Consider the following 27,110-nt stretch of genomic DNA (forward strand, 5'->3'; position numbering starts at 1 on the left):
ACTTAGGAAGGAACTGTTCAAATATGTTTTTAAAATGTTACAAATGCCTTGCTCTTAATATTTAGCTGTAACATATTTAAGGTTCTAAAATATAATTCAATTTAACCAGGACAGGTGTTGTGTTTTTAGAGAAGGAAACAGGGTTTTCTAATTTGAAAATCCCCCCCAAAACCCCACAATTCTTATCATTTTGTCATTATGTCAAAATTATGCTATAGCGATGGGTGGAGGCAGGTTTTTATTTTTTTTTCTATGATATAGCTACGTACTGTACCTACTGCTAAACAGTGGACTAATTATGAAATGTACACCATTTTGCAGGAAGTTAAATGAATTCAGGACGTAAATATATAAGTGCATAAATACTTTGTAATTTCTGGAGACATTTATTCAACATTATCAAATAGGTGGGATTCCTAAGCTCACAGAACATTTATTTAAAATTAGCTAACAAGGTGATACATTCCCCTTTTACATAGTATTAGTGACTTTAATTTGCATAAATAATAATTGATTGGAATATAATGCAATGTGCAATGCAATATAATGTAAACAAACACATTCACAAAGTGTATCAACCTGTATTTACATCCTGAAACTGGCCTCACTTTCATGTTAACACTCAGAGGCAGTTCACACAGAGTTGAGCTCCTGTGTAGGGCTTTAAAACACAGAGCAGGTTCTTAAACTCTTCTCATTTTTATCACAGCCTCACTCAGGTCATTGTAGATCTATTTACAGAATGCTGCAATCCACAATAGTATTGAGAAGTTGTTGCTGTTATCGAGCAACAACCGATTTTCTAGGGTCCGCGCATTCTCGACATACACTCTGGTTCATTTCAGTGTCTGAAACTTCAACTTTCTGATTCAAGAATGAGTAAATTAAAACGATGTAGCCCACCCGCTGTTAAAATAGAGATATGTACTGTTCATAGGTCTCTGTTTAGACACGTTGCTATGATTTCATTGGCTCACACTCAAAGAGAGTGTAGGAAGGCCAGAAGGCACACATTCTGGCAACAAAAGCAAAGACAAGAAACTTTTGTTTTTATAAGAAGGCATTCATTATATGAATGTTGTTAGGGTATCAGACCTTTTCAGCAGCAAACCTTTACTGATTTTACCCGCCTAAAAACACATTTTTAGGTATTGTGCTTGATATGATTTAAGACCAGTAACTGACCTCCGACAGGTGTGCAAGTCATTTGAGATCAGTGTCACACTTCCTCTCAAAGTTCTGCCTGCTGTCTTTTCTCTCACACAGACAACTCTTTGATACCAAACAGCCTCGAGCAGAGTTTAGTGACGGCTGTGAAAACTTATAAATGACGTTGCTGTCTTGTATTGTTTTATCCTTAAACCACAAAGGGAAGTTGGAGATCAGGGCTGGCCACAGATCAGGACCCCTGGAGCTGGTATGGTCCTGCTAGGATGTTTTTTTTTTTTTTTAACATGTAAATCAGTTTTGAGTATCTTGAAAGGCGATCTATAAATAGAATGTATTAGTAGTAGTATTATGAGCACTTTGGCAGGGTGAAGAAGAGAGTCAGGCTCTATGAAAACTAGGTGACCCGAAACCTGGTTAATCTAAATTCCCTGTTAAGAAGTTTCACCTGCTTGTGCAACTGGTTTCAATCTATTAATCTAGAAGCATTTGTATGATGTGAATTAAGGAATGTATACTTCTTTATTTATTGTTGTACTGGTATATGGACACAGGAGTACACTCTGGGCTTGAAAACTAAAAGATTTTCCTTTTTTTTTTTCTCTCAAAAGACACCATTTGGTACCACGTACTGTAGGAAAATTGTGTTTTCCTCTGCAGACTGAGGCAACAGGAGACATGATTAGATGTGTGTTTATGTGTCTACGTACAGTGAATGTCCTCGTTGTGTGTATTGTTCTCCATGACGGCCCAGACAGACGGTGTCTGGCCACTTGTCTGGAGCGTAGAGGACCCGGCCATGACGTATAGCTGTGCAGATGTAGCCGAGAGGAGATGGCACAGTGCGGGGATTGTCCAAACACTCAGAATAGAGAAAGAGATCGGAAGGGACGCAGACAGATTAACACTTGCTGCTTTGTGCTTTCAGTTAAAATGTTTGGTGTTGTAAAGCAACAAACTCTTTCCTCTTTACTCTGCGGTAACCTGAAGCGAGAGCATAGTCCTCAGAATGGAAACTTTTGTCCGACTTGCTGATGGTCAGGAAGAAACCTGCGAGGCTCTGATTATCTAATCAGCTGATTAGATAATCAGAGCGACATAATAGCAATTAAGTCTGTATTTGCCTCTGTCCTTAATCACTCTCTCTCAGATTGAATTGACTTGTTTAATCAGTGTGTGTGTGTGTGTGTGTGTGTGTGTGTGTGTGTGTGTGTGTGTGTGTGTGTGTGTGTGTGTGTGTGTGTGTGTGTGTGTGTGTGTGTGTGTGTGTGTGTGTGTGTGTGTGTGTGTGTGTGTGTGTGTGTGTGTGTGTGTGGCCGAGGATGGTGTAATTTTTTCAAACAAATGGAGGACCATGTAATCCTTAAACAAAATTGGATACAAGAGGTTTTCACTTTTTTTACACACACCGTCCAGCGAAGAGGGACGTAGAATCCTTACCATGCGTTTAACAAAGCAGCATACACACAAAAACACTGACCTAAAAGTAGTTGTTATTCATCCTAAAATATAAATGAATGAATGATGAAAGTATTTTCGGCAAAGCGTACTAAACATGTCAAAAGTTAAAGTACTCATTATGCAGAATGGCAAATGCATGAAAATTGACACAGGCGCCTTTTAAAATAAACATATCACATAAATATTATTTCAGAGCAGTAAACACTTTTGTCTCATTATATTATACACACAAATACAGCAGAAACATTTAAGAAATAAAACCGTTATACAGCATTTCTTTCTCAGCTTGTCTCTCCATGATATATAATTAAAGTTATGTTACTGTAAATAAAACATGTTCAGTGTATTCACAGATGATTAGATCTGGACGATAGGGGCTTTTTTGTTTTGACTGTTTGATTTATTCTAGATATTGTTTTTATTTAGATAGCATTTCTTTTGCAATAACTGTCAGATAAGTAAATTGGCAATAATTTCCACTGAAATGCAGCGGAGAATAAATAGGTATAAAGAAACAGAAATACTTGCGTAAATGTATTTGGTTACTTTTGACCACTGCCAAAATCATGAATTACAAACCCTCCATCCTTATACCCTTTAGTTCAGGTAATGGGGGAGAAAAGATAGAAAAGTCAGAAAGAGCAATAGAGGATGGATCGCTCTTCCATAACAGACGGATATGCAATAGAGGTCGTGTGTACAGACATTAAATATAGGGATAAAAGAGTTCTCAAAAATGAGGCAGCAGAATTGTGAAACCGTCCTTGGTTTTTTAAATCTCAGTGTCTGGCTTTTGCCAGCTGTGACAACAAAATCAAATATGATTCCTAAAAGAACCAAAAAAAGCCAAAATGACGAAAGTGATTTTGAGTGACTGCGGGGTGACATGCAAGACAAGTCATGGACCACATTCAAACCCCTGCTGATTTCTTTGCTGAATGAGTGTAGTACATCTCTAACATTACAGTATGAGAAAGGAGGAGGTAAAGGCTGTTATCTAAACCTGGTGGGGTTCACTCAGGTGTGTGTGTGTGTGTGTGTGTGTGTGTGTGTGTGTGTGTGTGTGTGTGTGTGTGTGTGTGTGTGTGTGTGTGTGTGTGTGTGTGTGTGTGTGTGTGTGTGTGTGTGGGTCAAGGGCAGTGAATGGACGTAGGACAGGAGGGGAAGGGAGGGGTGGAGGGCGAGAGAAAGAGAGGTGGACCTTATAACAGTCCCCAGTGCTTTTGTGCTAAGGAGGATTAGGCAGCCATATCTACCAACGATTCTATAAGACGGGGTTAACCCCTGGCTGAACCTGGCTGAACATGTGCTGCAGTGATGGCGGACCAGATCGGGGTTATTAGGTGATGGAGGGTTGCTTCAAGGGTTTAGGGGTCAGGTAAAATGTGATGGTGGTGGTGATATTGGCACAGATTTGAGGGGTGTAAGCGCTATTTGAGGCAGGTTGAAAGTACAATATTATGTTGGGTTGATGAAGAAGAGAAGGGTGGAGGGGAGGATGGGACAGCCGGACTAATTGTAATTGTATGTGGAGTTGTGTACTGTATGTTTTTGTTTTATGTTCCTGCTGTTGTATGTGCCGTGCTTTCACAGCCATTCCACCTGTACTGAAATTGATTCAAACAGCCTGGCCGTGTGGTAATAAAAGAAACTTGAACTTGAGAGCAGTCAGTGTGTGGATGCTGGACGCGATTGTGAAAACATGACTTGAAGAGCAGAACCAGGCTGTTATAGCTCACATGAAGTGACCGTTTGTAATCTTTGGTTTTGTAATCCTAATGCTGATAGATTTAAAAAAAAAACATTTGTACAGTTTGTACATAAATTGTCTAAATGCTGCTTTAAAACCAACTCTACAATGCCAGAGATATAATACTAAATACCACTCACTTCAAAATCCCAGAGACAATACTGAGGACATGTCCTCAGCAACCTTAATGGCAGCCACGTCTTTGTTTACATGGCTGTTTTTAAAACAGAACTACCATATTCTTCACAATAAAAGCATGTCACACAAATTATCGAATGGCACAATAAAAAAAACAAGAATGAACAAATCAGACATAACGCTTAAGAAAAAAACATCAGTTAAGAAAAGTTTGAGAAGTTTTTAAGATGTCAGCTGAATTGGAGGTTAGTTAGTTAGTTAGTTAGTTTATTTTGAACATGTTAAAATATAGAATAAAATTAAAATATAAAGATAAATAATGTACATTTCAGCACAATCTTCCAAAATGATTGTAAGTGATTCAAATAAGAAATCCCCATGTTATAAAAGGAGTAGGAAGAAGTTAAAAAAAAAAAAAACTTTTCTGGTCCTACCCCCTTTTTTCTATTTTTATACTTTAGTTAAATACAAAACAATTTGATGCTTCACTTATTTATACATGTTTACATACACATACATGTACCGTATATCTAACTGCCTACACGCACATATACACATGCATACACCATACCTGTCAAGTTTTGGATTTGAAAATTAAGGGAAATTTTTCCGGCGCCCACCGCAAGCAGTCCCACCACCCCAACCAAGCTCCAGTATCCCTTACATTTTAAGACAGGTGTACAAGAAAGCTAAAATCACCACTTGATGCAGAATGCTGAAAACATTTACAATTTATAACATTGCTTGTCTTTACATTTTATTTTCATTCCACACATTCTTTTCATTTCATATTGCTTTTCTTTTACAGTTTTTCTTTTCATTTCACATAACTTTTCTTTACTCTTTTAGTGAGTTATTGTATAAATTTGTTGCAGACTTTGCATTCTTTAAGATTGTTTTGGAAGGAGTGTATTTGTGGGCTGGGCCAGAGTGGTTTACAGAGTGGTTTACACAAGAGTAGAGCGCAAACAGTTCTGTTGTCTAACGTCATCCTATTCTCTGTAACAATCTTTCGTAACATGCTAAACACCCTTTCTCAACTTGCATTGCTATGGGGAATACATAGTAAAGCCTTCATAAGTTTTGGCAGCGCACCGTCTCTGTCGAAGCGTCCATCATCCGTCTCTCATCATCTGACCTCACACACTAAACTCGCGACAACTGCCACCTACAGTACCTGTAGTAGGCTACTGCAGGTGGCCGTTATCGCGAGGCTAGTGACAGAGCTCAGATTGGGAAAGTTTTTTTTTTTTTTACTCCGCTCGGACCCGGGGTATTATTTTTTAATAACGCAGGTTAAAATACGGGAGATTGACGGGAAAATACTAATACGGGAGGACGGCGGGAAAGAAGGGTAAAATACGGGACTTTCCCGGCCAAAACGGGATACTTGACAGGTATGGCATACACATAGACACACATGCATGCGTACATACAATATACAATATATTCATTTAAAGTAGTCTCTTAAAATCATCAACTCATTGTTGTACATGATTTCATCTCATCACTGCAGCTGTTCCATGAATGAACTCCTTTGGTTGTGATGCAGTGATATTTAGCATTTGTTCTTATAAGTTTCTTTTGAAATACAAAAGTTCCTCTTAAGTGATGTTTTCTCTCTCTCATTTGAAACAACCCTTGGATACTGTTCGATAGCTGTTGATTATTTACTTTGTACATGATTTGTGCAGTTTTAAAGTCAACAATATCTTTGAATTTTAACTCTATTCAATTTTATTTATAGTATGAAATCATAACAAGCGTTATCTGAAGACACTTTACAGATAGAGTAGGTCTAGACCACACTCTATAATTTACAAAGACCCAACAATTCCAGTAATCCCCCCCAAGAGCAAGCATTTAGTGTGACAGTGGCGAGGATAAACTCCCTTTTAGGAAGAAACCTCGGTGGTGAGGAAAACGGTGCCGGTTGGGGGTGTGATGAACAGTGGCAATAATAGTCACAATAAAGATAATTGAACAATGACCAGAAATAGTAGTTGTAGTAGTTCATGGCATAGCAGGGCACTGCAGGTCGTTGCAGGGCATAGCAGGGCACTGTTAGTGCTTTTAGTTTGATGAAAAGTGGATCAGTTGGTGCTCTAGAAGTGGTTTTATTTACAATTCTTAAGGCTCTCTTTTGAAGGATGAATATAGGTTCAATTTTTGTTTTGTATGTTTTATCCCACACTTCCAAACAGTGAGTAATGTATGGCAGTATGAAGGAACATTACAACGTGTACAATGAAAGTTGATTTAATAGGTGTTTGGTTTTATACAGTATTGCAATTGATTTGGATATTTTGGTCTTAACATGATGTATATGTGGCTTCCAACATAATGTTTCATCAATTATTACTCCCAGAAATTTTAGTTCTTTTACTTTTTCTATTTCAATGTCATTGATCATCATTTTTTTGTGTGAATTTGCTCTGCGATTCCCAAAAATTATAAAATTTAGTTAGTTTATTTGCATCAAACCAGCTCTTCATCTTTTTCAATTCATTTTCCACTGTATCCAAGCGTTGTTCCAGATTTCCCCTGGAACAGATTAAATTAGTGTCATCAGCAAATAAAATGGTTTTCAGTGTTCAGAGGTAAACTACTTCAAAGTTTAGTGGGACAGACATGAAAAGTCTCATATTAGCGATCATCTACTTAAATAACCCAGGGAATGTCATGACTTTGAACCAAATTTAGCTTGAGATAGACACCTGTTTTAGTGCACTTTTACACAACTTGAAGTCTGCATCCCGATTTGTACGTTTACCTAAATAATTCTTTGAATATATTTTTTATGTATATTTTCAACAAAGTTAGACAAATGTTAGATGACTATTTTTTTCAGGGTGTCCCAAGTGACAACAGAGGTGTTTAATATTGTACATGGTCTCTCACAAATGAAATACAATAATAAAACACATTTTCTGTGAGGTCAACATGCCTATTTTTCCTGAATCACTGGTCTGTCAAATGGCTCTACTCACCTGAAAAGTAAAAGTTAAATTCACCGAAACAGTAGCCACTTTTCATTAAAAAAAAAATATACTAGCCTCATTAAAATAATCTGTAAGAATTTTGAAAAAAGACTGATATGTTGATCTATCACACACAATTGAGTAAGTCATTGGTTCAGCCCATTACTTTTTGGTTCCTTCAATAATGGCGACCACTGGTCCGTTACATACAGTGCCATTGGTACATTACATATAGTTAGTATCCACTGGTCTGTTGCGTGCAGTTGAATGGCTGCTGGTCTGCCTGGTACAGTCTCCATGGAAAAGAGTTTTCATTGTGTGCTGTGGCTCATCACATGCCTGGGATCAGGGGGTATGAGCAGGGTCACAGCGGGGGCAGCGAGCTGCTGGAGGGGTCACAGAAAGTGTGAAAGACTGTCACCAAGTGTCCTTCTTAAAGACTTTACCGTCACAATCACTCTGCTGCATTATCGGCATTATACAACCGGGCAGCAGAGTGTTATATCACATTAGATGTTTAGTTAACGCTCCCCATCGTCGTAGCTTAGATCAGTTCAGCTTTATTGCATCGCAGTAAAGTGATTAAAAACCGATTATAAAAACATCTAAACAAACAAATATCATCTTTATTCCAACTTGGCTCATGTTGGGGCAGAGCTTAGCTGATTTATTGTATGGACACATATGGATGCCCAGTTGATCTGTACACTAGGTCTTGATCTGGCTTAACCTTTCTACCTTTAGTCCAGTTTGTGCCGCTCCCTTTGCAGCTGTCTGGATTCACAGCGCAGGCCTCTGATTGGCTGACCTCTGCCCGACTGGCCTGTGTATTCATGCATCCCAGTCTGATCATCTCTCCCTGACCTTGAATATACATCGCCCTGCATACATTTACCCCCATACTCTCATTTTGATCCCTTACCTTGTGTCTCGTTGTTGACAGATTTCCAGTTGAACTCAATCAGATAGGCAGTAGTGCCTCCAATTACACAGCGAGGTTGCCTAATTGTTAATGATTTGTTTTTACATTTTGAATGTTTTTAAATGATTTTGTCATTTCTTAACACTAACACAAATTGACATATGCTCACAAGCAGAACTCATACCTTTACCTAGAATTATCAGCTTACAATTAAGTGTAATTTGGGAAAGTAAACTTTATTTTCATAGTCAGCACAGTTACAAAGTGCTTATCATGCTCAAACATTAATACAATATGATACAATAAAACAAAACTATTACTGGGAATGGTCATACATGGAGAATTTAAACAAAATGAAATACAAAAAATATATTGTTTAAATATACCAGTACAAGTATTATTATTATTTTTTTTTCATGTGGCAGCTAGACTAATAATAAAAGGGAAATTGTTCCTCTGTAGCAGCTAAAACATGATTTGTCTTGAGCCTGGATCACAGAACTTGGTGCAGGACATGAAGCCAAACCATGGAGGGCTTTAAAAGTAATCAATAAGTCTTAATTTTAACTTAATTCTAACATCATAGTACATCAAATTGATTACCCACATTCTTAAACATTTAAATTATCTTCCTGCTCTCTTCTTGTGAATAATACTGTGCACATATTTAAACCACTCATTACACATATATTCTCAATGTTATGCTGACACAATTTCTCTGTCTTGAACTGATTTAAAAAAAAAAAATACTTTTCATTAAGATTTCACACTATTCACACAGAGCGGCACAGACATGTTTAAACAACTATACTGTCATAAAGATGCAAAGTGAGAAAAAAAGGAAAGAAAAAAATCTTTTTTCACCTCTCCTGCTGCTTGGCAAATCAGAAAATTGTTATTTGACCATTATCAGTACACAGTCTTCTCTTTCAGATGCAATTTACATCTAGAAATGAACTCATTCTAAATATGTCTTAAATGACAAGGCTGGTGATAATATATATATTCTTCAAATTGTCAAAAGCCAAAGCCTGATATATCTTAGTCCTCTATGCCACAGAGCTCAATGGTTAAAAAACTATTAAAAACACATTAATATGTCACACCATTGCATTGGGTGGCATGTTCCTTTATTACAGTAAACTTTGGCACTGTAGTTTATTTGAGTCACTCTTACATACATTGTGCTGCTGGTACAAATGCTCACTTGACCACCGAATGTGTATTCATGCGCAAGGTAAAATAGTCTTCAACAAATGCACTATTTACACCTGTTTGAGTGATGTTTCCGAAAGAATTACAGTGTCAAGCTGCCCAGGAAATTACTGAGCTCTAAAAATAAAATGAAATAATATATTTGTGAGGCATTTTTAAACATTTACACCTTCAGAATCAATGAGCTCTGTGCCGAGTACCACAGACAGGAAGCGGAGACACCCCAGGCAAAACCATCAGTTTTCAATTTTGAGTTTTTGGGCTATTTTACTTCCATAGCATTTCTTCTTTCAGACTATTGGGGGAAAATAAAACATCCAAAATACACATTTAGGTGTTTATTTTACTACACTTTGTGTATTTGCACCTGCACACTAAATTCAGCAAAAGCTAGCATTAGATAATGCCTCATTTGCATATTTAAACATACTATTTCAGAAAACTTGTAATACAAAAATATATGTCTTAATGTAAGTAATTAACTGGTGAAGTTTCATGTTGATATATGTTAGTTAATTTTACTCTAGTCACCTGTATTGTCTTGCAAAATGTCTGGAATTTTATAATCTATATCTTTAAAGGCCGTTTTCTCGAAATGTGTTTTTCTCATACTCTGAGCCAGAAATCTCGACTATGGCTGTTGACACCATATTCTGATTTATGTAGTGATAAAAGGAGATATCCAAATTCCCCTCTTTAAAAACCTTTGACTCTAATATGTCAACAAAATAAGGCTTTTTACAAGGTTCAGATTTCTCTTCTGGAAATGTATGTAAATTAGCGCATATTTAACAAGATAATTCTTAATTTCCATAATTAAACATAAATTCCAGAAAACTTGTAATACAAAAGATATTTGTCTTAATGTAAGTAATCAACTGGGGAAGTTTCATGGTGATATCTATTAGTTAATTTTGTTTTCCTATTCACCTCGGGTGTCTGCCCTTAAATCAAAATCAAATCATTCAACATTTAACAAAAAGACTGTGAAAAGAGGACAATCACTACTCAAGATTGATCTAAAAACACAATGATATGGACATTAGTCCATACCTCCACCAGATTTGGTTTTGCTGCTCTCAGCTCAGTCCTAACCTCCTCACCCGGCCTCTCCCCATGCCCTGGCCTCGCCCCGGTAGGCCCGAGTGCTGCAGGGTGGGGTGCAGAGGGCGAGGCCCAGTCAAATGCAGGTCACGCCAGATCCAGATCTCCCTTTGTAATCTCTGGCCTGGCTCTGAACCCTGGATCCCATTAAAAAGGATTTACATCCAATAGTGTAGATGTACTAAAGGCAGCTTTGCTTTCTTCTCTTCTCATCGTTTCCCCCGACAAATAAAATCCCTGTAAAACACCAGCAAGTGTTTTTTTTTTTCATCTTCCACCCAGCTATGAATAAGAGGACTGTGATGGGAACAGAAGACTAAGCCACGCCCACTTCAGATAGAGGAGAGGGATTGGTTGGCAGTTTTAATCTGTAGTAAAAGCTTTTAAAGGGATGTGGGTGTTTGGCAGGCGGTGGCACATGAGTAAAATGCAGAGAAAGAAATGAGACAGTGTGTGAGCTAACGAGTAAGAAATGTAAAAGCAACTACAGAGAGATTATGTCTGCTGCGTATCCCTCCTCCCTCCCCCCCATTTCCCTTCCTCCATCTCCACTATGCCTTCCTCTGTGCTTGGTTAGGTCTTTACAGTATGTTGTGATATTGGGCTATATATAAATAAAATGGACTTGACCATAAGACTTGCTGGCATCAGTATTCCTCTCCGAGCTGGTGGATCTTCTCCGATCCTATTATTTCTGTCGTGGTCGGTCGTTCTGTTGAGCTGAAACGATGTGCAGTGATATAGTTATCACCAGTCAGCCTGATTAGCTCCATACAATCAACTGCTACGGTCGGCTTAAAAGTTATGCCACCCAATTAGGTGAGCTCCTTGTCACTCCGGTGTTTTACAAGATAAACTGGTGTCATCTGCACGAAGGTGCTCGGGTAAGACAAGGAGCTTCAGCTTGATCCAGTCACAGACCTGTAATCAGTGTTTGTCTTCTTTATGTGTAGCCACAACGGTTTCCTACCTGAACAGAGTTTTTTAGTTGCTTAACCATCTTTTAAGTTGATGTGCGATGTGGGAGTTCGAGTTTTATTTATTTTTTTACTTGTTTTTTTGCCAAAGTTTTAGATGTGACTGGCTTGTTTGTCGGCTTGTGTTGTCGGGGCTGGATAAAATTAGGGAATTTCTAAATTGACAAGCCTGTTGAGTCAAGTGTCAAGCCTTCAGCCTTCACCCAGGATACTTTGAGCAATTTTTCACTGTTCCAAAGAAAGCACAACTATACAGGCAGACTTGAATGAGATTTGAATGGTCGCAAAACACCTTAACATTTAGGTTTTTGCAATTAAGATTGAATTCAAGAGAGACTTTCAGCCACAAGCATGTGCACACAGGCAGCATTTCTAAAGGTTTTCTCCTCACAGCTTCTGCAGCACAGTCCACGTTTGCCAAAAACCTATGAAAGAGACAAGAAAAGTATTTGCAGGGAAGTCAATGTTTTGTTGTACCAGTCTAGCCCTTAATTAAAGAGCAACCTCAAATCAGACTAACATAACTGTGTTTGAAGATTCATCGAAGTGTGTGTGTGTGTGTGTGTGTGTGTGTGTGTGTGTGTGTGTGTGTGTGTGTGTGTGTGTGTGTGTGTGTGTGTGTGTGTGTGTGTGTGTTGTCCTACTGTGTTTGCATTGTACCTTCATACAGGCTTTATACATTGTTTGTGTTTCCATGTGTCGTCTGGCTGTTGTGCAATCAACAAATGATTATGAAACTTTCACAGGCTTACACATTTCTGCTGTTACAGGCGTTTACTTTTAAGCCACCTGCTGTCAATCCCCATTTATAAGGGATTACATTAATGGATTTCTACGAAAAATCGCAAAGAAATTGATGGAAAGTCTTGACCAACTGCCACTTTGCTCGTTTGAAAGCCATGATGTCTTTCTCTCATGGGTGGGCCAAATTCTCCGGGCAGGCAAAGCAGAGAAAGGGGAGGTAACCTTCCTCCTTATGACCTCATAAGGAGCAAGATTCCAGATCGGCCCATCTGAGCTTTCATTTTCTCAAAGGCAGAGCAGGATACCCAGGGCTCAGTTTACACCTATCGCCATTTCTAGCCACTGGGGGACCATAGGCAGGCTGGAGGAACACATATTAATGCTAAAAAACCTCATAAAGTGACATGTTCATGCCATGGGACCTTTTAACAGAAAGAAAAAGTCTATGGTCTTTTAAACAACTTCTTCACACTTAAATCAACACCACAACAACAGAACTTTCTAGTTTTCAGATGTGATTCAACTAACCAATCAGAAGCTCAGAAGATAATACTAAATGTAAATGTCTTTTTTTTGTATAAAAAAAAAAAAACAATGCCAAAAAAAAAAATCACTGATTTATATAACTGTAGATTGAGCATGTTTAAGCTTGGACAGTTGGTGGAACAAATCAAGAGGCATTACGTTGAGCTTTAAGAATTTGTGATGTTCATTGTTTTACTATTTTCTATTTTTTGAGGGGATGTTAAATTGAGAAAATAATCTGCAGATTACCAACCAATAAAAATTAACATTATTGTAAATACACCTACTCACAAAAAGTCAGGGATATTGCCGTTTCTTTAAAAACTTTTTGGCTGTCCCTCGTAACAAGGAGCTTAACGGCAAATTTCACAACAGGTGTTTGATCCGTGAATCGACCAATACATTTCCTGGTTCAATTAGAATTGGTAATTAAACAGTCCTCCTCATCATGCTGTTCACATTTTGACCTCATGAGAGCAAGACGACACCTAACAATGGATAAACCGTACCTCGCCATTGCGAGGCTTCAAACAGGATGTTGTCAGACGGAAGTGGCCACTGAGCTTAGAGTGTCACAGAGTGTCATCAGCAGGTTGCAACCATAGACTGTATAATAACATACTGAAAGTCGATTCACCTTGAGCAGAAATGATGGCCGCCAACGATGTTGGAGACGTCAAGGAGAGCGCTATGCATCAGCCACTGTTGTCACCAGACGACCCTTTGGTGGTGGTGTTGTTACAGTGTAGGCAGGTGTGTCTAGTCAATACAGAACTGCTCTACACTTTCTGAATGGTACAGTGACCAGCCCATACTACCTGAATAACATCATTAATCCAGTCATTGTGCCCCTGCATGAACAACACAGGCCTTATTTCATTTCGAGGACGCATCATTAGGGAACGGCTGCTGGAGACTGGGGTACCTCAAATGGAGTGGCCCTCACTTTCTCCAGACCTGAATCCCATAGAAAACCTATGTGATCAGCTGAGTCGCCGTGTTGAGGCCCGTAACTCTGTACCCCAGAACCTCAATGACCTAAAGAAGAGTGGGATGGCATGCCTCAGCAGACAATAACTTGAGTTGTGGACAGCACGAGACGTCGTTATCAAGCTGTAATTGATGCTCAAGGGCACGTGACAAGTTATTGAGACATTTACATTTTTGTTGTACTGTTGTTGGCTTTTCTTTCAATAAATTGTTTGAGATGAGGAAATCCCCATTGCATGCTTCTACTTAAATGCCCTACTTTCATGGTATAATACCACTGTAGCTTGAACTTTTTATGTTTTCCATAAATTTCACCCGAAAGCCAGATATCCCTAACTTTTTGTGAGTAGCGGTATATAGGCCTACATATTAAACTCAATCACATAGACCAATTATTTTACCTGCCCTTCTAAATCTTATAAATAACTTAAATGATACATCAGAAAAAAATTAAAGCTACTAGTGAGTTTGCTGTATCACAAATAGGGTTTCACAAAATAGCTTCAGTATCTGTACTGAACTTTAAGGTTAACCTTGTACCGTGATGATTTATACTCTTGTCACACATCCAAAGAATCATCACATCACTAACATCAAGGGCAAAACAAGTCATTCATTCTAAGGTTCTGTTCTCTTAAAGTTTTTTTCCCCAGTTTACTTGTTTCTAATCTCTTTGTGAGTGTTTGTTGAGGGATGATACTGCAGTGGGTCTGTAGTGAAACTCGGTCAGGATCGTATACATTTTTCATGTGTGTTATTCCTCTCAGAGGTGGCTCTCCGTGCAGTGATCTTCTGTGACCCCAGCGTGCCCTCCAATCAGCATCCCACCCAACCCTGACTTTTCCACACGCTATACATTAAAGCTGCGGCTGCACTCCATCAATTAAACACGGCGAACAAGGACAGGCAGAGTTCACCGAGCTTTCCTCAATCTGCTGCGGGTGGCATGATGGATGCAGATGTTTTTTAAATTTTACATTTTCGCATCTTTGATTTGTGGGGCATTTGCATACTTCTGTTCTGTTCCCGTTTTCAGATTTGTGCACACATACTTCAGCATCTTTCTATTTTCTCTATAGTGATATAATATTCCCACTCCGCTGTATAGCTTTAGTATCACTGCCCGTCCCCCATATGTAGGCTACATTTCTGGCCTATTAGAGCCTTGAAGTGTGAGAGAAGGTAAAGTGCATGGGACCAATCATGATCAAATGTGCAGAGAAAAACAACAGAGTTGATCCAATGGCCCTATACCAGGGGATTATAGCATCTCTGCTTGTTCTGCACACATTTATGCATGTATGACTGGTTTACTGCTAAGGTGTTGCGTGCTCTCACCGCTCACAACCGTGAGCTCACAGAGCATGCTACTGCATAGATATGCATCAAGCAGAGGTCTCAAATAAGTCAGTTACTGTACATGTGTGTTCAGCTTGTACAAACTATCAACTTTCGGGCATGTAAAGAGGATAATGTCAGGATGAGTTAGTGACACATTAGTAATCTGCACAAGTTATAATGTTAGGACGAAGAAAACAGCAGTAGAAGCTTTGTTCAGGTATTTTTATGATTATTTTTTATGATATTCGGTGTTCCGTGATGACAAGCCTTTGTTAAGTTTCCCAGCTCATTCATTTCTGATTTTACTGATTCTAGCAGTGACAAAAGGTTTAGTAAAGCAATGATGATATGAATCTTTCCTCCTGGTTTTTGCAGGTCAAGGTGTGGTTCCAAAACCGACGGACCAAACAGAAGAAGGACACCACCAAGGATTCAGACAAACGCTCCTCCTCCTCAAACGAGTCGTTGGCCACCTGCAACATCCTGCGCCTCCTGGAGCAGGGCCGCCTCCTATCGGGCCCCGTCCCGCCACCTAACGCCCTCCTGGGGCCCCCACATCCATCAAATGGCTCCCTGCTGGGCAGCCCAGGCGGAGGCTCCTCCACCTCTCCAGGGATCAGCAGCAGCACTCCTCCCAATTCCCTACCAGGGGGGACTTTTGGGCTCTCGCTGCCCTCTCTGGGCGGCACCTCACCGCGGTTGGGCGTCCCACCGCCGCACTCCCTCTGCTTCTCCATGCCGCTACTGGGGGGCACACATCATGAACTGACATCCGCCTATGGCTGCGGTTCTTCAGCTTTTGAGCCGTACATGCGGCTGGACAGGAAGGAGGCAGATCTGGGAGGGAAGAAGACGGTTTCTTAAGTTATCTGTCCCTCTTTTAGGACACCAGGGTACAGGAACTTGTCTTTGTAAGAGCGGTTCTGCTCAGTCTGCAGCCTGTTTGACACTTGAGCTTCAGCAGATAGGAACGAAAGCAACCTGGATCATGAGAAATGTGTAACAGGAAGAGACCAGGTTGAGCAGAGTGCCATTTTGTGCCACAGCACTGTTGGGCACACTGACACAACATAATGAAAAGGACGTGATGTGATGGAGACTCTCCCACATAAAAAAAAAAACCTTGTGAATTTTTGCAAAAATATTGTGTGTGTGTGTGTATGTTGCGTGAACCCTGACAGACAGATGTTGTTATCACCGCTCTCTTCGCAGTGGTTTCAAATGGCTCTTCACTTTTTGTCCCGTTAGTTTGTGTGTGTGTGTGTGTGTGTGTGTGTGTGTGTGTGTTGTTCTCTCTATACAGGCCTTCATTTACTGTTCAGGGAAAAAAAAAAAACTTGATATGGATAGTTCAGACAGAATCACTGTCTGAATGAGAAGAGTGGTATTTCAAAGAAAGCAGTTTGTACACCTTTCAGTACAAATTCCTGTACGTGTAAGTGGCCATGTTTGATTTTAGTTTATGTGCTTTCACAATATGGAAGAAAAACTGAAAAAAAAGAAGAATTGTAGCATATTAATATCAATCTGTTTGGTGTCCAGCAGTAGTTTTTGTAAATTCTTTATTTGGTTGTGTTTGTGTATAAAATAATTGTGTGGTAGGATCTGAACAAATGGTGCCGAAATCACATATCTAGATCTGAAAGTTTAATATAAAAGAACATGAGAAGAAAAGCTTTGTGAGAAAGCTGGTTAAACTCTGCCAAAGCATTTATGGATCAAGTTTGGATGGATTAAGGTGTCACACTTGTCCTCCAATCACTGAAGTCTAGGTCAAACAGAGAAATGATCTTTGAACCCAGATTCACTTTTCAATCTTTGATTCACAGAAATGTCTAAAAAGACAAAAGCAGAATTTTTGGGACAATTTTTATTTACAGAACCAAACTTGTGTAGGCCGGAAATGAAAGCAGCTTCTCAAGGAGTCAGTACGTCTCAGTCAACACTTGATCCAGAGATTTCTGTTTTGCATCTTGTTCATCCATGTGGTTGGGACTAGAGCTGCAACCATTAGTTAATTAATTGATGTCCATCGACAGAAAATCAGTCTGCAACAATTTTGATAATCCATTAAACCTTTTTTTTTTCTTCAGTTTTCTAGCAAAAATACCCCAAGAATATTATGGTTCCAGCTTCTAAAACAAGACGATTTGTTCTTTTTCTTTGCCATATATGACAGTAAATCACACAGTTTTTAATCAATAAAATTATTGACAGATGATTCGATAATAATCGTTAGTTGCAGTCCTAGTTAGGACCAATATGTAACACCACAATGAGCCATGACCGCTGTAGAATTTGCTGCAACGCTTTTCTTTTTCTTCTTTTTTTAAGTTAAGCATCGTAACTATCAGAAGTACCGTTCCATCAGGTCAAGTCCATAACCATAAGAAATCTGTTATGTATTTTTACACAGGAAACTTTTAATGTGCATGCTTAGGATGCAGCATCACATGTGAAACATTGTTTTTTAATGATATTTCTCTTTAAATTGGTATTTGTGTTTGTGCCATGTTTCCCCCTTTTGATGTATTAGGATGACTTTTGGCTCGCCCTCCTGTTAGACGTCAGCTCGTCTTAAACAAAAAGGTTTCCTCTGCTTGCCCCTCATTGAAAGCACTTTATGTTTGTAGGTTTTTACACATCCTCCTGTATCTCCCCCCCCCCGTTAACTCCTTATTAAGAACAGCTTTAGGAAGAGTCACGGTTTGGAGCATAGTTCATTCTTGTCAGAATTAAAGCCAGAAAGCCCCTCAGTTATTTCCAAATAAACTACAGTTTTCCTTCAGCAACATTTTTTAATTGATTTTTATGAATCTAAATTGACTTCAGGATCTGAAAACAGCCCACTTTAAGACGCACATTTCTCTGTGGTTGAGAAAATATACGTTCAATTCAGGCACGACAGATAGAAGGAGGAAAGAAACAGGCTCAGCTGTAGTATTTTTCCTCCAAAACCTCCGAAAGCCTGCAATTCCCTACAGTTTGCCCTCAATTTGTGTGTGTCATAACCTCTGTCTCTCGTCTGTTTGCTTCTTTTCATTTCCCCACGTATCTATTCATTTCTAGGTTTCCTGTCATTGTGAGGTTTAATATGCTTTCCCTTTCTCTTACACTCGCTGAAGGAGACCTGACACCTATTTATAAAAATGACATCAATTTACAAAGTTGCTCACTCGTGAATGCCAGGCTACGTTTAAAACCTCAGAGCATGTTTAGCAGATAAGTGCATGGAAAGGTTGTGACCTCAGCCTATGAACCACCCCCCCCACCGTCTGGCGGTTCACCGGGCCTTTTTGCACCTGTGTAGCGCCGGCAGGTAGCAGGTGATTTGTTGTTGTTGTTGTGTTCAGGCCCCAGCAGTGCTCGGAAAACCCCTGTTATCCATTCACGGCTCTTTGCAGCGGTGCACCTGTTCTGTTGTTGAATATTATTTTCTATAAGCACCATCCATAATTCACACACTGTGGCATCAAATATTAAGCAGAGAGATGGAGCTGAGAGGTCAGGAGGCTTGCTTCTCATGTAAGGCCAATGTAGCCTTTCACAAACCCTCTTTTTTTCCTTTACTCACAAGAGGGTCGTTTTGCTTCATTGCTAAGTTGCTTTCCTGCGGTGTCGTAAACAAAACACAGTTTCTGTTCCCCTTTTTTGCTGGAAATATAAAAAAAAAATGTTGTTGCATGATTTAGAGCTGCACAAGATAGTGGGTAAATGAGATCTAAATCTTCTGTAAAACTCTCTTAGTTTATCTCCTTTTCAGTTATCTGTCAGTCAATGTTACATGAGAGGAATATCAGACATTATGGAACAGATTTTTTGGTTACAAAAAAATCTTAACACTCCACATTTCCCTTGACATTCAGAATCCGCACTGACTCCATATTCTGTCACTGTACGGTGGTGTTTTGTAATGTAAATCTGCAGTTACTGTATTGTAGCTACTATGTGAAGCTTGAGGCTGATGGTCAAAGAAGTGAGATGCCACTTCTCTTCAACAGAAAGAAGCTTTGTAAAGCCTTGCATCAGTTAAACAGCCTTGTTTTTTTGTTCTTTTGTTTTTTCCTCCATTCCTCTGTAGCTTCTTTTTCAGGAAGTTCCTTCTCATTCCAGCTGAGTGGAAGTGTTGCTTTTGTTGTGTGCAATCTGTGACATCTTGCACTTGTTTAGGTTACCACCATTTCAGAAGCATTAAGGGCCTTCTTGTGGCTCTCACTGCTGCATCAGGAGTTTTTTCTGATAAAAAAGTCCTTTGAAATTGTGTGGAAAGATTTCTTTATTTTAAAAATGAACTGATTTATTTTTTTCTTTATGCACAGCCAAGGCCCTGCAAAGGCCATAACTTCTTTTCTTTAAGCAGTAAACGTTACTTAATGGCACCAGCTACTACTTATGATGAACAAACTCTATGTACATAGATATAAACGTATATATGAATATATATATATATATAAATGGGTCTTTGCACAAGTTATCTCCATGTCCGCTCCATGTAATTTTAACAGGAAAAACTAAATGCGACAGAAGCTTCAGAAAAAAAGACTTTATATACATATACAAATACAATTCTTTGTCTCATTAACATTTTGCACTTATTTAAAGAGGCTTACTTCTGTTTCTGGGCTGACAGAGCTGTTTCTACGCTCGGTCAAGATATTGTACAATATGTATATGTATTTTTATTCATATGCATATAAATATATGTCTATGTAATTTGCCTCCTGTGTTCTGTTTTCTTCACTTTCTCACCTGCTTCAAGGCCACGCAAACTAAAATCTGACATGCTTGTGGACAGTTTTTTAGCCTTCATTATGGAGAAAAAAAAAAGTTATTTCCTCATTTGCTGTACACAAAGGTATGTGTGATATGAATCTGACTGCTTTTCAGTAAAAGATATGAATTTGTTTGTTATCAGTCAACCAAATCTACAAACCTGTTTGACATCTTTTGACATGTTTGAGCTTTTTCTATTCACACTGACAATTTGGGGAGTTCCTTTGCTCGCTTGCGGCTTTATTAAAAACCTCGGCTTTTTTGTCCTTCCTACCACTGTTGCAAAAACATCAAGGCAGTGGACATGTCACATTTTCAGGTCTCTTTGTGGAAGCCTCTAAATACTTTGCACTTTGAATTCTGTTTTGGTTTGGATGGTGGCACACAGACAGAAGTGACATGCCCTACATTGATTGGATGAAAATATGAGAATATACTTTACAAAATGTGGAATGACTCAGGCTATCCTGCTGTAATAAATAAATCTCATTTTCATGACAAAAACAAATATTTTATTGAAATGAAAAGTTAGTGGAAGAACACCTGTGTTTTTTTAACACAGGACTGTTGGTCAAACTACAAGTTTAACTGACTACATATAAAGTGAGAGTCTGAAGAATCTGCAGGGCCAGGAAAAGCCTTGTTGGGGTCCCCCACACATGTTACCCTCTCCCCCCCCCTCATAAAATATAATTTTTTTTAATATTGAGCCAGATGCATTTCAACCAAACGGTTCTAAAACTAAAAGTCGGGTACTAATTTGATGCCTGACAATTTCTTTAGAAAGAACCTAAAGACTTGATCCTGTAGTTTAAGTAGTTGCAATTTTTGCAAAGCACAAGACAACAAAACGGTTAGTTTGTTCTTTAATTGTATTTGTAACTGTGATGTTTTAACTGATAAAAGAGCATACAGAGAATGCAAAGTCATCTGTATATAACTGTCATTTAAATCAGTAGCATTACAAATACCATCTCTAGTTCTAATATTGATTACCAATCTTCAGGTACTTTTAATTTACTTAAGTATTTTCTGCTACTTTATACTTTCACTAGGTTACATTTCAGAGGCAAATATTGTACTTTTTACTTCACTACATTTATTTGATAACTGTAGTTACTTTGCAGATTAGGATTAATAAAATATATAATCAATACATAAATGATGATGTATTATTATTGGTTAAGATACAACTTTATTGATCCGTGAAGGGACAATCACAAGCTACCCAGCAGTATATTAGCTCGACCAGTTAAAGTGATGTACACATTAATGTATCAATAACTAAAATCCAATTAAATAATATATTTGATTCATAACGAGGACTTTTGCTTTTGGTAGGCTACTTTGAATATGTTTTGATGCTCATACTTTTGTACTTGTTTTACTTAGTGAAATTGTGAATGCAGGACTTTTACTTGTAGCAAAGTATATCTACACTGCTATCGCAAAAAAACGGAACACTTTGGGTCTCCATAGATAAAGGCCTGCGATGCAGCAGCTGTCAAAGTTACTGTACGTACACACCGCCGCCGACTTGAGCTGCAAAGAAGCTCTGGCCGCCCTGTCGAGGACGCTTGTCCAAATGTACGGGGAAGCTGTTTGACGCTTTGGCCGCTCTGACGTAGCAGCATTCTTCGATCGTGTTCAACACACGATTGAAGAAAAAGCACAAGCAGCCACTGCACGGCCAACACACTGACACTAGAAACCTTTTATGAATTACATATATAATGACAGAATTTGTATTGTTTGTTGGTCGCGGGGGTGTCTGTTAGCAGTTAGCTCGCTCGTTAGCCGCTGAACCGCAGCAGAATGCAGGCAGAGCGAGCAGCTGCCAGCTGTTGGTCAGTGCAGGACTTCACCGTGAGCGGACTGTTTAGAGACCATGTGACCGGCAGGTAACGTTAACTGGTCCCTATACGCAAACAACGTCATATCATAAATGATAGGGGAACCCAGCAATGGCGATTATGAGATTTTCCTTCATTTTCATGGAACTAATGTCTTGGTAGTAACACAAGTTTACATCGTATGTTTCTCTGGGATCAGCCAGCGCGAAGGACGTCTATATTCCGATTGGTTGCTGCCGTTTGCCGCTGCTTGCCGCTGAACCGCGTCATAGCTCATTACCATAAAGTTGACCAAAGTTCAACCAAAGCCGGTCTACGGAAAGCCATTCCACTCCCTATTCAGCCCCATTGTACCGGATTTTGGTTGCAGTTCCACCAGAGTTCCACTGGGGGTGATCGCGGTCCAGTGCAAAATGAATGGGACTCTATGGAGCTAGACGGCTAAATGTGTCTCTTTCGCCTGATTGTCGTTGAGAAACCTCAGATTTGATTATAGTTTTTGCAAGTTCAACATGGGTTATAGGTCGAAAGTTGAATGAACGAGTACTTATGTCCTTTTGATTTCTTACAGGGTGAGTCGTTGTAGCCCATAACACGCTAGCATTCTGCTAATGAATGCTGATTGGTCAGTCGAGTGATTACGATCGGAGATCCCGCTTGACGGCATCCGAAGCAGAGCCTGAATATCAGAGTGAATATTTCGGTGTGGTCTTTAAAACATTAGCAAACCTCTTTCTAGCACATGTATTAACAGGGAGAGCCGAACCTGTTAGCTGTGTTGTCGATGCCTCGAGAGAACAAAGGAAGCGACTCAGAGCTTGCCGTAAAGCAGTATCTCTGGCCGTATATGTGTATGACGTCATTGACATTTTAAAAGGCTTTTTAGAACAAGAAAGTGACTTTAAAAAAATCTAACACACAGCAGTGTGTATTTTTTTAGCCTCCCCTTTCAAATGCAACATTCAAATTACTAGACAAAAAATTATATCCTGAGAAAAGTGGGTTTTGAGGGGTATAGCTCCATAGAGCCCCATTCATTCTCCACTGGCCTGTGAGCGCCCCCTATATGGCACTTCTTGATATATTAGAAGTTCTTTGGTTCAACTTTCTGATTGACGCTCTGGACGCTCAAAACGCCCAAAACGCGACGCCGACAGATTTGACGCTCCTTGCAGCTGAGAGAAGCCAGCTTCCATTGAAAATGAACGACTTCCGGTATCTTTAGAAGCTCAAGTCGGCGGCGGTGTGTACATACAGTTACATGTCACCTGGACTGAAACAGCAGGGATGCTGGCTGTGTGACGCTCTATGTCTTTGTTCAGTAGCCTAGACAAAAACCCTTCAGCTCACTGATTTAAACGTTAAATGTGTCAGCTAACTCACGCTTTGATCATTTCCTATAAACTCTACCAACAATGTTTCAAATGAAGAATAAATAATATAAAGAACAAGTATAGGTTTTACCAAAGCTGTAAAGGAAACACACTACACAGCGTATATCCCCCAGACTTCAGTGAGGGGCACTTCTCCAAGCTGGGACAATTGATCTGCAGGGTGCCAATTATAGTGATTGGCACCTTTATTTGAGCGATGAAAAGGCGAGAGGGCCGGCAGAAAGGAGACCAGATGGGTGGCCTGTTTCAGGGGTGGGGAGGAGGGCAAGGAGGGGACGGACAGGAGGAACTGCCCTGCAGCAGAGGAAGAAACTGTGGTGGTAAACAGCTTCCAGTGAGGAGCAACAGAACTCCACTAACATGGGTTTTATTGGTGGTTTTAATTGCTAGTCTCTCATCAGCGGCCATATTTACCAATAAATATAAGGTTGTGCTTTTTGCTGTGTGTGTGCAGCAGAACAGAGAAAGAAAAGCGGAGCAGAGAAATACAAAAGTAAACTTGGTTGTCATGGTAAAAACTAAATAATAATAATAATATATTATTATATTATTATTATAGACTGTCATGGCGGCCGTTCAGAATACGATCTCATATTGTACTAAAATAGTTCACTGAAACGTGTTTCTGAAAACATTTTAAGCGAGAAATAGGCCATGCAGTTGCTGAATCTGTCTTCATTTCAGCTCAACAAAGGTCAGTTTAAAAGATTTTCATCAGACTGTAGTCACCTTATTGCGCTCCTCTTTTCCGGGTGAGTCCCGATTTCCCTGCCGCCGACCGAACATGTCAGGTCGGCCAAAATGAACGCCGACAGCCCCCCAGACGGACGACGGCACGGGACACACTGACCAGATTTGAGTCACTGACCTCGCCAGACTGTCCCACGGCCGATAATCGGGTTAATGTGTCCCGGGCCTTAGGCAGATCAACAACTATAAGCCTAAAACCCCCCACTCCTTCAAGGACCGACACCTAGCCAATGACCTGAACAAGTTCTACTATCGATTTGAAAGACAAAAGGACAGTCCTGACACCTTTCCCCCACGACACCTCCCTACAGCTACAGCCACTGTGCATCACCTCCACCTCCCTCACCTCAGCAGGGTCCTGGGCCCCCCTACCAATGCCCTCCTTAAAGGTCTCCACCTACACCCCCCTACCCACCTCAGTGACGACTCTCTCCATCCACGAGAGGGATGTCAACAGACTCTTTAGGAGACAGAATCCCAGGAAAGCTGCTGGACTGGATGCTGTCTCCCCATCAAGCTTGAAGCACTGCGCTGATCAGCTGTCTCCAGTGTTCACAGACATTTTTAACACCTCACTGGAGATATTTTTTTTTTTTTTTCCGTTTACGTTTATTTCACACGTCATCTATGTATCATTTAACACAATTTCATAAAGTACAATGGTCATATACAAGCGCGTGAAATAGGGAACCCCAAATAAGCTACTAAAAGCTTTTCGGAGGGGGCCCAATAACAATAAACAACAACAAAAAATTTACAAACCAAAAACTCAATTTACCAAAATACAAAATAAAAAATACAACCAAATACAAACATACTTAAACTAACAAACAAATACTACAAACAATCAACGAACAATCCCAGCACAAACTAAAACAGTTAAAAAGTCATTAGCAATCATACATCATGAGCAATTTTTCCTTTAGGCTTTTCTTAAAGATGGAGATAGAATACGACACTTTTAAGTTTTCCTCAAGCTCGTTCCAAATCTGCGGTCCCCTACTATACTCAGACTCGTACACTTTAACCGTCGTTTTTTGCCAGTAATTAAATATTTTTTCCTTGTGTCATAAGTGTGCAGTGGACGATTTATTGGAATAAGTTCACATAAACGGTAATTTAACCTATGTATAACCTGGAATATCATGCAGGCATTATGATAGACATTATATTCAGTAAGCCTTAATATGCCAAGACGACGAAATAGAAGACGAGTGGGGGTATTATGGCTCGACACGACTACGTTAATGCCCGTATGATTTTTTTCTGTAAAATCTGTAGGTTTTTCAGGTGGCTGGGAAAAGTATTACACCATATGACATTACAATAGTTTAGATGAGGCTCAAACAACGTTTTATACAAGGTGAGAAGTGCTGAGTGCGGGAGAAAATGTCTTAACTTAAAAAATAACCCAACATATTTAGATAATTTTTTTGTTAGATGATCAATATGACATTTGAAATTTAAACATTCATCAATATAAACACCAAGGAATTTAGTGTTTTTTACTCTATCAATAATTTGGTCATTTATTTTAAGACAAACATGCCTATTTTCCATTGCATTTTTGTTGGAATGAAACACAATGTAGTTTGTCTTTTTGATGTTAAGAGATAGTTTATTACACCAAAACCAAGTTTCTACATTTCTTAACTCTCTATTTACTATTTCTTGTAGGTTTCTTTTCAATCAGATCTAGCACAGCCATACATGTAGTACGTCTTTTCCTAAAACCATATTGGGATGAAGCAATGATGTATGTCACGTGCCAGCCTGTTTCAAGTCCTCAACCATTATCCCTGTCCCCAAGAAGCCAAGGACCACAGGACTTAATGACTTCAGACCCGTTGCCCTGACCTCTGTGGTTATGAAGTCCTTTGAGCGCCTTGTGCTTTCACACCTCAAAGCCATCACCAGCTCTCCCAGCTTGGTGTGCCTGACTCCACCTGCAGGTGGATCACTGACTTCCTGTCTGACAGGAAGCAGCATGTCAAGCAGGGGAAACACGTCTCCAACTCACAGACCATCAGCACCGGATCCCCTCAGGGCTGTGTTCTTTCGCCTCTGCTCTTCTCCCTGTACGCCAACAGCTGCACCTCCAGTCACAAATCCGTCAAGCTTCTGAAGTTCACGGACGACACCTCCCTCATCGGACTCATCTCTGATGGAGACGAGTCCGCTTACAGGTCGGAGGCTGACCACCTGGTGAAGTGGTGCAACCAAAACAATCTAGATCTCAACGCTCTAAAGACAGTGGAGATGGTTGTGGACTTCAGGAAGAACCCAGCCCCACCAGCTCCCATCACCCTCTGTGGCTCCACAATTGACATTGTCGAGTTTTTCCGCTTCCTGGGAATTATAATCTCCCATGACCTTAAGTGGGAGCTGAACATCAGCTCCCTCGTCAAGAAAGCACAACAGAGGATGTACTTCCTGCGGCAGCTGAAGAAATTCAACCTGCCAAAGACAATGATGGTGCACTTCTACACAGCCATCATTGAGTCCATCCTCACATCCTCCATCACCATCTGGTACGCTGCTGCCACTGCCAAGGACAAGGGCAGACTGCAGCGTGTCATTCGGTCAGCTGAGAAGGTGATTGGCTGCAATCTCCCACCGCTCCAGGACCTTTACGCCACCAGGACTCTGAAGCGTGCTGGAAAGATTGTGGCTGACCCCTCCCACCCCGGGCACAAACTCTTTGAGCCACTCCCCTCTGGCAGGAGGCTGAGGTCCATCATGACCAAAACCTCACATCACATGAACAGCTTTTTCCCCTCCGCCACTAGCCTTATTAACAAGGCCCGGAAACCACCCTGACTCTCCACCTGGCTCTTCATGCCACTGTTCTCTCTCTGCTGTAATGCTCTTTGCTCTTTATTTATTATTATTATACTTTTTTTATTTATTTATTTTTATTTCTATCTTTATTTTAAATTTAATACATACTGTGTATATATACTTATATTGTTTATACCTATACTTATATTGTTTAATATTCCATTTAGAGAATGTGTGATGTGCA

General features: G+C 39.8%; 1 protein-coding gene across 1 annotated transcript in view; it reads left to right on the forward strand.

Moving 5' to 3' along the window:
* Positions 1 to 20,032, forward strand: part of vax2 (ventral anterior homeobox 2) — a 30,500-nt gene extending 10,468 nt beyond the window's left edge. Inside the window, exon 3 of the mRNA XM_039823163.1 lies at positions 15,691 to 20,032. Within this exon, the coding sequence (XP_039679097.1) occupies positions 15,691 to 16,179 (489 nt within the window). The 3' untranslated portion in view covers positions 16,180 to 20,032. The remainder of the gene's footprint in view (positions 1 to 15,690) is intronic.
* The last annotated feature ends 7,078 nt before the right edge of the window (positions 20,033 to 27,110 follow it).

Source organism: Perca fluviatilis, chromosome 14 (assembly GCF_010015445.1).
Source record: "Perca fluviatilis chromosome 14, GENO_Pfluv_1.0, whole genome shotgun sequence".
Taxonomy (NCBI): domain Eukaryota; kingdom Metazoa; phylum Chordata; class Actinopteri; order Perciformes; family Percidae; genus Perca; species Perca fluviatilis.